This window comes from Carcharhinus amblyrhynchos, chromosome 6 (assembly GCF_965287045.1).
Source record: "Carcharhinus amblyrhynchos chromosome 6, sCarAmb.v2.hapA, whole genome shotgun sequence".
Classification (NCBI taxonomy): Eukaryota; Metazoa; Chordata; class Chondrichthyes; order Carcharhiniformes; family Carcharhinidae; genus Carcharhinus; species Carcharhinus amblyrhynchos.
Genome location: NC_137329.1, coordinates 24945662 through 24957730, shown reverse-complemented (window position 1 = coordinate 24957730; position 12069 = coordinate 24945662). Strand labels below are relative to the sequence as shown.

Genomic DNA, 12069 nt, shown 5'->3' with positions numbered 1-12069 from the left:
TTTTTGTTCCATCCTCTGCAGTCACTGTTTCCTGGTCTTCCAGAACAATAAAGACTTCTACATCAAGCTTGGGCTTCTGTGCTCCCTCTCCCACTCCTGTCCTGCTGAATCCCGCAGAGAACCCCATAGCCCACCTCTTGAGCCTGCAGAATCCAGATTCTGCTGCTCTCACTCTCTGCCACACAGTACATCCTCTACACCTTTTCTCTACCCCCTGGCTATGGCTGTAATTCTACATTCTGCACTTCTCATTTCTTTCTCTATGAAAGGTATGTTCTGCCCGTAGAGCGCGCAAAAAAAAAATACTTTTCACTGTGTACCAATACATGTGACAATAATAAATCAATCAAAGCAAATCAAACCCGCTGGATCTTCTGAACCCTGGCTACTTTGCTCCCTCTCCCTCCCACCATGCTATCAGGATCCCAGTTCCACGGCTCCTTCCACCTTGCCTGCCAAACTGTACAGCTCTCCCAAATGGTCCACAGTAGACCATGTCCCTTTGATGGGAGTGGGATGTTTCACAACCCCACCTCCAGCCCTCTGAGCCTGTCCCTGGCCTTGTTAATGGCAAATTTGCTGGGATTTCTGAGGGTCTCTCCTCCTGGCTTTGCCTGTGTTAGAAGCAGCGATGGCCAAAGGGATGTAGAGGTGGGAGAAAAATTTAAAGGGAGGAATTGAACATAAGAACATAAGAAATAGGAGCAGGAGTAGGCCATCTAGCCCTTTGAGCCTGCCCCGCCATTCAATAAGATCATGGCTGATCTGTCGTGGCTCAGTTCCACTTTCCCGCCCTCTCCCCATAACCCTTAATCCCCTCTCTTATCAAGAACCCATCAACCCGCTTCTTAAAAATATTTAGCGAGGCAGCCTCCACCACTTCAACGGGCAGAGAATTCCAGAGATTCACCACCCTTTGAGTGAAGAAGTTCCTCCTCAACTCCGTTCTAAACCGCCTCCCCTTTATCTTGAGGCTGTGCCCCCTAGTCCTACTGTCTTTTTTGAGCGGGAAGAGTCTCTCCACCTCTATCCTATCCATCCCATTCATCATCTTATACGTCTCAATGAGATCTCCCCTCATTCTTCTAAACTCTAACGAGTACAAGCCTAGTTTATTCAGCCTCTCCTCATAGCTCAACCCCCTCAACTCCGGTATCAGCCTAGTAAACCTCCTCTGCACTCCCTCCAAGGCCAAAATATCCTTGCGCAGGTGCGGCGCCCAAAACTGCACACAGTACTCCAGCTGTGGCCTCACCAATGCCCTATACAGCTGCAGCAAGACCTCCCTACTTTTATATTCAATCCCCCTCGCTATGAAGGCCAGCATCCCATTCGCCTTCCTGACCACCTGCTGCACCTGCAAGCTGGCTTTTTGCGACTCATGCACAAGGACCCCGAGGTCCCTCTGCACCGTCGCCTGCTGCAGTTTTTCGCCACATAAGTAATAGTCCTTCCTACCATTCTTCCTACCAAAGTGGACCACCTCACACTTGCCAACATTAAATTCCATTTGCCATTTCCTGGCCCATTCGCCCAGCCTATCTAGATCCTTCTGTAGACTCTCCCCACCCTCCGCACAATTTGCCTTTCCCCCAATCTTGGTGTCATCAGCAAATTTTGACACCCTACACTCGGTTCCCTCCTCCAGATCATCTATATAAATGGTAAATAGCTGAGGCCCCAGCACCGACCCCTGGGGCACCCCACTAGTCACCAACCGCCAATCCGAATAGCACCTGTTGACCCCCACTCTCTGCCTCCTATTTGACAACCAATCCTCTATCCACGCTAACAAAAGGTCAGAATTCTGCCAAGTGGCATAAAGTTCTCAACCCTGGGTAAGGAGGGATGAGGCAAACGTTCTTTTGTAGTGAGTAAAAGGGCAGTGGAAATGAATAGTTAAAAGCAAAATACTGCGGATGCTAGAATCTGAAACAAAAATAGAAAATGCTGGATGTAGGTGGGAAAGGACTGGAAAAGAGGAGAGAGAGTGGAGTCAAGATAGGAGGAAGAGAGTTTGATGAGCCAGGAACAGGCTAACATGATGGGCGTACTGGGACAGTCAAGTTTGTGGATTTTGCATAGGTAGGAAGGGTCAGGACGAGCGGAGAGAGAATGGAGTCAAGATAGGGGGAAAATGAGTTCGATGGGGCAGGGACAGTTTGACACCAGCATTTTCTGTCTTTAGAAACAAATAGTCATTTGATAAGGGAATTGGATTAATAATTTCAGAGAAAAAATAATTTCAGGGCTAAACGGGAAGAGAAAGGTGGGTGGGGGAATGGGACTAATTGGTTTGTTTTATCAAAGGGGGCTGATTGGCCTCCTTCTGTGCTATATGATTCTTTCAGGGCCTAGGATTTCCATTTGCAAGCAACTGCAGGCCACACCCAGCTTCACCAGTACATTGAGGCACGTCTTGCCTAAAGCAGGGGTCTGTGGGTGCTAGGGTAGTTTTGCATCCTGTTTCACTTATCATTAACATTTTACTCCATCTCAGTTCCACTAGCTGTCTGGGGCCCTTCAACATCCTCTGAAGTGGCATAATAAGTTACTCAGCTGTGCAAACAGTGGGTACTGGAGGGAGTGGCACTCTACTGCCACCTTCTGAGGGCAACTAGGGATGGGCAATTACCCACATCCCGAGAAAGAACATTAAGAAAGAAAAAAAAAATCAGGACGTGGAGTTGCACATTAAAAGAAACCTGCCCCAGAAAAAAACCCACCACAGAAACTTGGCAAGATTAACTTCAAACAAAACAAGAATCATTGCTAATCTGTCAACAACTGAGTTGGACTTTGTACAAATTCATGCTTTGAACTGGTTACAGGATTTAACTGAAGAGAATATCAATCCATGGAAAAGTGAATGGGCAAAACATTCAGTTGTGATTTTAGATAAATAGGAGCAGAGTTCTACCCAATTGTTACCTAACCACAGCACAAGACACCTGCACAGATTAAAAACTCAAAAAAGCCTGTGCAGCTCTCAATGGCCAGAGCAAACAAATCTTCAGCTGTCTTTCTAATCTCGACTTAGTTGGCAAAACAGGAGTATGTTTTCATTCTGGACTTGTGCTTAAACCTACTTCAGATAGATGAATGAATTAAACATCGTTCCCATCTACTTCCCACTCCAAACTTCACCAATAAAAGACACTTTGCAATGGCTCTTTGCTAACTCTGGTTGGTTACATTGCTTGAGGTTCCCATCATTAGACTGAGCCACGTTTAGTTGCCAATGAAGCAACATTGACTTTACAGTGATTTGTGAGTTGCAGTACTAGTACGCTAACAAGATGGTTGAAAGGGGACAATATAGCGATCATGTTAAACTTTAGACTGTCCTTGATTGTGTGAAACTAATGAGAAGCAGGCAATAAAATCAGTCAATTCACCTGCTCATCATGAGAATTTCCTATGGCTTTTCTCCTGGGTGTTGCTCACTTCATGTCTTAGAGATTAATCTTTTATTTTTGGAAACTCCAGGACAATCATGGAGGGTCAGTGACCTTAACCACATGGTATTTATATCAGAAAATCAAGTGTTGTGCTCCTTGCTGTCTTTTCAGACAGTGTGTGCTGGTTTAATCCACTATCACACCATCCAGTTGCACTTCAATCCAGGTGTTGTAGGGTTGAAAGAGTTTCAAGAGATGGGTGAGCCCATGGATGGATTTGATGAAGACACTAATTGGGTGGACAGGGGAATGAATCATCCTCCATTTCGCCTATTGTGGAGAATGTTGCAAAACACTTTTTCCCTTTGACTGAATATCACAAAATGATAAGACACTGAAGGGGGTAGAACAAAGAACAAAGAAAAGTACAGCACAGGAACAGGCCCTTCAGCCCTCCAAGTCTGGGCCAATTGTGATGCCCTAACTAAGCTAAAAAGAAAACTTCTGCCCTTACTCTGTCCATTTCCCTCTATTCCCTCTCTATTCATGTATCCATCCAGATGCCTCATAAATGTTGCTAATGTGTCTGCTTCCACTGCCTCCTCTGGCAGCGCGTTCCAGGCACCCACTACTCTCTGCATGAAAAACTTACCCGGAAATCTCCCTTGAACTTTCCCCCTCTCATCTTGAACCTGTACCCCCTTGTAATTGACACTTCCAACCTGGGAAAATGCCTCTGACTATCCACACTGTCATGCTTCAAATGATTTTGTCAAACTCTAACAGATTTTGCCTCAGCCTCTGGCTTTCCAGCGAAAACGATCCTAGTTTATTCAACCTGTCCTCATAGTCAATGCCCTTGAGACCTGGCAACGACCTGGTGAACCTTCTTTGCACTCTCTCCAAACTTTCCATGTCTTTCTGATAGTGCAGTGACCAGAACTGCAGGCAGTGCTCCAAATGCAACCTAACCAAGATTTTATATAGCTGCAACATGATTTCCCAATTCTTCTACTTAATTTATTTGGTTTAACAAATTTGTGCTGGCACTTTAGTCCCTCTTTCTCTAATAGTTCTGAAAACATTTTTCTTTTCAACTCTTTATCCTGTGCTCTCTCGAAAGTTACTTACAACTAGCTCTGCAACCCTCTGCGCTCCTCCGGCATCCAATTTTCATTGCTTTACCATTGGTGACAGTGCATTCAGCTGCCCGGGCCCTTAGCTTTGGAATACTATCCCTACATCTCTCTCTCCCAGCTATTGTACTTCTTAAAAATCTATAGTTTTCACCAAGACTTCAACTGCTGGCCTAAATGTCTCCTCTATCACTCACTATATAATTTTGTCTGGTAAAGCTCTTTTTATGTGCTTTGGCAGTATTAAGTAAAGGCAAATTATCGTTGAATTTGCTTTCACCACCCAGTTTATTTTTATGGAATGTTAGCCAGCCGACACATTGTTGGTGCTTAAATGTGTTGAAACGTCCTCCACTTTGTATTTACAACCATTATTTTGTTTAAATCCTTTTGCAAAACAAACAGACCGAAGTTCTAACTCAAGTTGGAAAAGGTAATATATAGAGTGGAGAGGTACCTCTTCCCGCTGATGCACTTGACCTCGTTGACCTCTTCCCCCCTGCTCCTTTGGAGTCAGGTGTATTTTTCCCATTTAACTTTGTCACCTTCTCCACAGCAGCTGCTTGGATGGAGTGCCTGCCTGTAAACATATCAAAGAACACCTAACCATCAAACATATGTCAGCCATGTCTCTGGGCAGCACTCTTGTCCCTCAGTAGGTCATGGGTTCAAGTCACACTCCAGTGACTTGAGCACAAAGTTCAGGCTGAAGCCCCAACTCACCCCCCTTCCTCCCCATCCACTCCCGTGCCCCCATCCACCCCCAAACCCCATCCATTTCCCACTCCCCCCAACCACCCACATGACAGCTGATGTAACTGGTGTGCCACAAGAATGTGTCCAGCTTTAACTGCTCACCACATTTATTAACAACTTAGCTGATTGGATGATAAAACCACATTTCCAAGTTTGTTGATGAAGAATGAAGACTTGCATTCATGCTTTAGAGGCAATCAAGTATGATTGAGATGTAGTCACTGTTGCAGGGAAAAGCACTATGCGCTCTGCAAATTCCCACATCCAGCAATCACAGGACAACCTGTTTTCGTCATGTTGACTGAAGGATAAATATTGTCCAGGACTCTAACAGGGAGAACTCCCCTGCTCTTCTTCAAAATGTTGCAATGGGATCCCCTTTATGTTCACCCAACCCTGCAGATGAGGCTTCAGTTTAACAACCAATCTGAAAGATTGAACCTCTGACAGTGCAGCACTCCCTTGGCACTGGACTGGAGTGTCAACCTTGATTTTTTATACTCAAGTCCTGGAATGGGAATTGATCCCAGAAACTTGTGATACAGGGAGGGAGTGCTTTTTAGAAATCCTTTCATGGTGTGTGGCAAGGGCCATGTCTAATTACCCTTGAACTGAGTGGCTTGCTGGTCATTTCAGAGGGAAACTGAGAGTCAGCCTCATTGCTGTGGATTTGGAATCAGATGCAGGTCAGACCAGAGAAGGACAGCTTTCTTCCCTAAAGGACATTCATGAATAACATGTGTTTTTACAACAATCAACAATAAAATTAACATTAAAATGCCACGATCAGGTTCAGAAAATAATCAAAAAGCTAAATAAAATGCTGGCTTTCATCTCTAGAGGATTAGAATACAGGGAATAATAGTTCTTCAGCTATATAAAGCTCTAGATAAACCACACTTGACTACTGTGAGCACACCTCAGGAAGGATGTTCTAGGCCCAACCATCGTTAGCTGTTCCATCAATAACCTTCCCTCCATCATAAGGTCAGAAATGCGGATGTTTGTGGATAACTGCACAATGTTTAACATTATCCGTTTCTCCTCAGGTATTGAAAAAAACCATACGCAGCAAAACCTGGACAATATTTAGTCTCAGGTTGAAGATCAGCAATGATTTCTTTGAATGGTATGAATCGTAATCTTAGGCTAAAAATCTGATCTAATATCAAATGTCTCTTGTGGAAGAAAGTTCCAAAGATGTACAGGTTAGGTGGACTGGCCATGCTAAATTGTCCCTTAGTGTCAGGAGGACTAGTGGAGTAAATATGTGGGGTTAGGGGAGTTGTGTCTGTGTGGGATTGTCATTGGTGCAGACTTACTGGGCCAAATGGCCTCTTTCTGAACTGTAATGATTCTGTAATTCTATTCTATGATTCTACCACCTTTTCTGTATGGAGAAGCATTTCCAAAATTACTCCTGAAAGCTCTGGACCTAATTTGTTAATCGATGCTTCCTAATCCTAGATTCTTTAACAAATGGAAATAGTTTCTCTGGGTCTATCTTATCTAATGCATTAAAAATCTTGAAAACATCAATCACATCAGCCCACTAACCTTCTAAATTCCAGAGAATACAATCCTAATTTGTGTAATCTCTCCTTGTAATTTAATCATTGGAATCCATTCTGTTTAACGCACGCTGTATTCCTCCAAAGCCAATATATGTTCTATATTCGTTAATGGGATTTAGTGTCATTGGCTAGATCAGCATTTATTGTCCGTTCCTAATTACCCTTGAGAAGGTGAGCTGCCTTCTTGAATTGCTGCAGTCCATGTTTTCTTATGCTCATTGTGACGTGAGGGCTAACTGATGGACCATTTGCGTCCTCATTTTGAAGAGAAGCAGGGGATTCGCTCCGGTGTACCAGACCAATATTAACTGCTCAACTAACATCATAAAAAAGCGATTACCTGGCCATTTGTCACATTGCTGTTATGGGACCTTGTTTCCTACATGAGCTGAAAGGTGATACATAAACATAGGGCCTGTCTTTCTTTCTGAATGCAGAATTTTCATTCTTTTGTTTAAAAGAAATGGCAGGGAAGCAAAATGTACATTTTCTGACACAGGAACAAGAGGAAGCCTTTTGTAAAGGAGGGGAAAGTTGAAGAGTAAGGGAGAGAGGTTTGGAAAGGGAAATTCCCAGAGTGGAAACAAGAAAACTGAATATTCTAGGGGAGAAAAACACTTCAAAAAAGAACTTAATTGGCTAGAAGCTCTATTTTAACATCCTGAAAGTGTGAAAAGGTGCTAAATAAATGCAAGATAATTCTTTATTTAAAAACTTCCATTCAATTTTCCCTTAACCTACAAAGCTTTAAAGCAAATAAATCCAACAAAGGATGAGAGGGATTTAAAAAAAAATCACTAAAATAAGTAGTAAAGAATACTGCAATTGTGCAGTTTAGTGCCTTGGTTACCAGCTGCCCACATGGTCGATGGAATTGAACAAATCATCAGCATAAAAACATATATGAATTTGTGGCCATATAGTTGTACCCTTTGGCATTGAGGTGGTCATTCTTCCATGACCATCAGACCGACTGCAAAACAATTAATGTTAAAGACTGTAGGACAGCAGTGACAGTAAAGCCAATAAATGATACTTCATATGAAAGTGAGCCGCACAGTGGTTAGCACTGCTGCCTCACAGCGCCAGGGACCCAGGTTCAATTTTAGTGACTGTGGTGTTTGCATGTTCTCCTTGTGTCTGCATGGGTTTCATCTGGGTGCTCGGGTTTCCTCCCACACTCCAGAGAAGGAATGGCATGGTGACACAGTGGTTAGCACTGCTGCCCCACAGCGCCAGGGACCCGGGCTCAATTCCTGGCTTGGGTCACTGTATGTGTGGAGTTTGCGCGTTTTCCCTGTGTCTGCGTGGGTTTCCTCCGGGTGTTCCAGTTTCCTCCCACAGTCTGAAAGACGTGCTGTTTAGGTGCATTGACCCGAAAAGGTGCCAGAGTGTGGCAACTAGGGGAATTCCATAGTAACTGCACTGAAGTGTAATTGTAAGCCTTACTTGTGACTAATAAATAAATTTTTAAAAATTCTAAAAATGTGTGAGTTTGGTTGAGTGGCCATAGTAAATTGCCCCTCAGTATCAGGAGCACTAGCAGAGTAAATAAAGGGGAGTTACGGGATAGGGCATGGGTGGGATTGTGGTTGGTGCAAATTCAATAGGCCAAATGGCCTCCTTCTGCACTATAGCGACTCTATAATTCTATGAAACATTGAGTGAAATTTCAGAAAAGAGCATTCTTTTGTCTCTATAAATGTCATCGGGATAAAAAAAAACCTTTCAGACCTCCCTTTAATTAAAAATAAATATCTGGGGCAAGGGTTGCGAGCAGGGAATGCAGAGTCAGCAATGATTCTCACGCAGGGCAGGACACGTTTATTTCTTTAACATTGTGAACTTCCATTGAAATAAAAAAGCATTAAGTTTCACATATCCAAATTAGCATGGTGGCCCTTTGTTTCCTTGTTATCTCCACGTCCATCGGCTGTGGGCGTGCAGACATGTGTGTGAAGTTGAGGCAGTGCAGACAAAACCATAGCAGTGTCTCTGCGCTAAATTATGATAATAAAAACCAAACTCCTCCTATCGCACATCCGTTCTTCATGTGGGTGAGTGACGCATGTCACCCTACTTGCCCTGGGAAGAAGCACTGCGGGAGTATTTGCTGCTACCTGTGAATCAGACATAATACGGGAAGCACATTGTTTTGTAAACAAATCTCGTTTCAAGACAATGGTGAGGAGATGTTGAGACAACCACAATCACCTCCAAATAGTTCTCTGTGGAAAAGGGAGATTTACATTCAAATTCCCCAAATGTTTTTTTCTCTCAAAACAAATCAGGGGCCTACTTGTTTTAGTTAAGCAATTTGATAAACCAACCTTTGTCGTTTAAAGAAGTTGTAAGTGATCCATAAAAGCAAAGACAGCTTTTAAAGCTATTGCTGCAAACTATACGCAAATTGAACATATGACAAGCCAATTTCAATACTGCATAATGACGGTGTCAAATCTTTTTCACATTCTTAATCAGGGCGTGGTCATTGCTAGCATGGCTGCCCAGCACGGCACAGTGGTTAGCGCTGCTGCCTCACAGCGCCAGAGACCCGGGTTCAATTCCAGCCTCAGCGTACTGTCTGTGTGAAGTTTTCCATGTATGGAGACATTTTTCATGTATCCTCTGGGTGCTCCAGTTTCCTCCCACAGTCCAAAGATTTGCAGGTTAGTTGGATTGGCCAAGCTAAATTGACCTTTAGTGTCAGGATAACTATGTGGGGATAGGGCCTATCCTGTTGTTGGTGTAGGCTTGATGGGCCAAATAGCCTCCTTCGGCACTGTAAGGATTCTATGATTCTTGACTGTTCCTAGTTGCCTTGAGAAGGGTCGGTGGACCTTCCTCTTGAACTGCTGCACTCTATGTGGTGTGGAACTGGAGTCACACACAATCTCAGCCTGGGTAAGAACAGCAGATATCATTCCCCGAAGGATATCAGTGAAACAGATTGTTTTCAAATGATAATCTGACAGACTAATGGCAATTTTTACTATTATTCAGTTTTATATTTTCAGATCTATAAAACCAAATGCAATTCTTAAACTGCCATGGTGCAGGATGAACTTGTTTGGGATAAATATTGGCCTGAATCCCATGAGCATTTCCATGTGTTTCTTTGACATTATGGCCTGGGGTCATTTAACAGGATGGTGGGATTGAGATGGTTTGATGGATAAAAGAGGGTGTTAACCTTGTTCAAATTCATCTTGGCTGAATGGGAGTTAGTTGAAACATGTTTAATTGTACATAGATTTACAGCATAGAAACATTTGGCCCAAATGGTCTTCATTGGTGTTTATGTTCCCCATAAGCTGAGCCTTCTGTTATTTTCTCCCTCATGTGTTAACCCAGTTTACCCTTAAATGGATCTATGCTACTTGTCTCAGTAACTTCTTGTGGTAGTGATTGGTGTGATAACATAGTGGTTATGCCATGGCTTGGTAATCAAAAGACCTGAACTACTGATCCAGAGACAACAGTTCAAATCTCGCCACAGCAACTGGAGAATTAAAATGTCATTAATTAAATCAAATCTGGAATTAAAAAGTTACTTTGAGTAATGATGAATTGGGTAAAACTCATCTATTTCACTAATGCAGCTGACTCTTAACTGCCTTCTGAAATGCAATAGCAAGTCACTCAGTATCAAATCGCTACAAAAATTCTAATAAGAACATCCAGTTGGACCCACCAGCATTATCCCAGACACTACTAGGCTTGCTTAGTTGACTCTGCAAAGTCCTTCTCATTAATAACTGAGGACTGATGCCAAAATGTGGCTGTCTCACAGGCTAGTTAAGCAACAGACAGACATAGTCATACTCACAGAACCATACTTTGCAACAAATGTCACAGACATCTCCATCACCATCTCTGGGATGTCCTGTCCCACCGACAGACTCACTAGAAGTGATGGCACAGTGGTACGGAATCAGAGGTGCTTGGCCCTGGAAGTCCTCAACATTGACTCCAGAACTCTTGAAATCTCAAGGCATCAGATCAAACATGGGCAAGGAAACCTCTCACTATTTATCATTTACTGGCTTTTTGAACATCACTTGGGAGAAGCACTGAGGTTGTTGGCAAACGTGCAGAATGTGCTCTGTGCAAAGGACTTCAATGCCTATCTCCATGAATGACTTGGGAGTACCATTACTGACCAAGCTGGTTAGTTCCTGAAGGACACACCTGCCAGAAAGGACCTGAGGCAGGTATGAGGGAAAGCTAATTTGCCTTTCCACCACCAATTTACCTGCTGAAATGCCTCTGTCCATGATCGTCTTGGTGAGAGGCATCACTGAATGGTACTTGTGGAGATGAAGTCCTATCTTCATTCTGCGTACACTCCTTTGTGTTGTGTGGCACCGCCACCATGCTAAAAGGATAGATTCTAAACAGATCTAGCAGCTGAAAACTGAGAATCCATCAGGTGCTTTGGGCCACTGGCAGTGGAAGAATAGTTTTAAAGGTCATTTATTAGTGTCACAAATAGACTTACATTAGCATTGCAATAAAGTTACTGTGAAAATCCCCTAGTCGCCACACTCCGTGCCTGTTCGGGCACAGTGAGGGAAAATTTAGCATGGCCAATACACCTAACCAGCACATCTTTTGGACTGTGGGGTGAAAACTGGAGTGCCCATAGGAAACCCATGCAGACATGGGGAGAATGTACAAACCCCACACGGGCCCCTGGCGCTGTGAGGCATCAGTATCACCATACCGCCCTGATTATGATCAAACTTAATCTATAACCTCCTGGCCTAGCATTTCCCTCAGTTTAAACATTACCATCAAGACAGGTGATCAACCCTGGGACAATGAGGAGTGCAGCAGAGGAGCATCACCAAGTGCACCTAAAAATGAGGTGAAAAATTAGTAAAGCTACAACACTGGAATAGGAAGTAGTATGTGGTAGACAGAGGAAAGCAATCCACAACCAACAGATGAGAAAAAAGGCTCTACAGTCCTGCTGCATCCAGTTGATAATGGTGATGCACAACTAAACAAGTAACCAGAGGAGGAGGTTCCACAAATCCACCATGATAGGAGAGCTCAGCATATCAGTGCAAAAGACAATATTGAAGCAATTATATCCATCTTCAGCTAGAAGTGTTAAGGAACATTCATGCAACACAAGTGCCAGGTAATGATCCAGCATAATGATCCAGGTAATCTCCAGCAAAAGAGGATCCAAAC

The 12069-nt window shown here is 43.4% G+C and overlaps 1 protein-coding gene across 1 annotated transcript in view; it reads right to left on the bottom strand.

Annotated features, from left to right (window-relative positions):
* LOC145343756 (USP6 N-terminal-like protein) overlaps positions 1-12069 on the bottom strand; it is a 111966-nt gene that overhangs the window by 9907 nt on the left and 89990 nt on the right. Inside the window, exon 10 of the mRNA XM_080190053.1 lies at positions 4995-5117. Within this exon, the coding sequence (XP_080046179.1) occupies positions 4995-5117 (123 nt within the window). The remainder of the gene's footprint in view (positions 1-4994; positions 5118-12069) is intronic.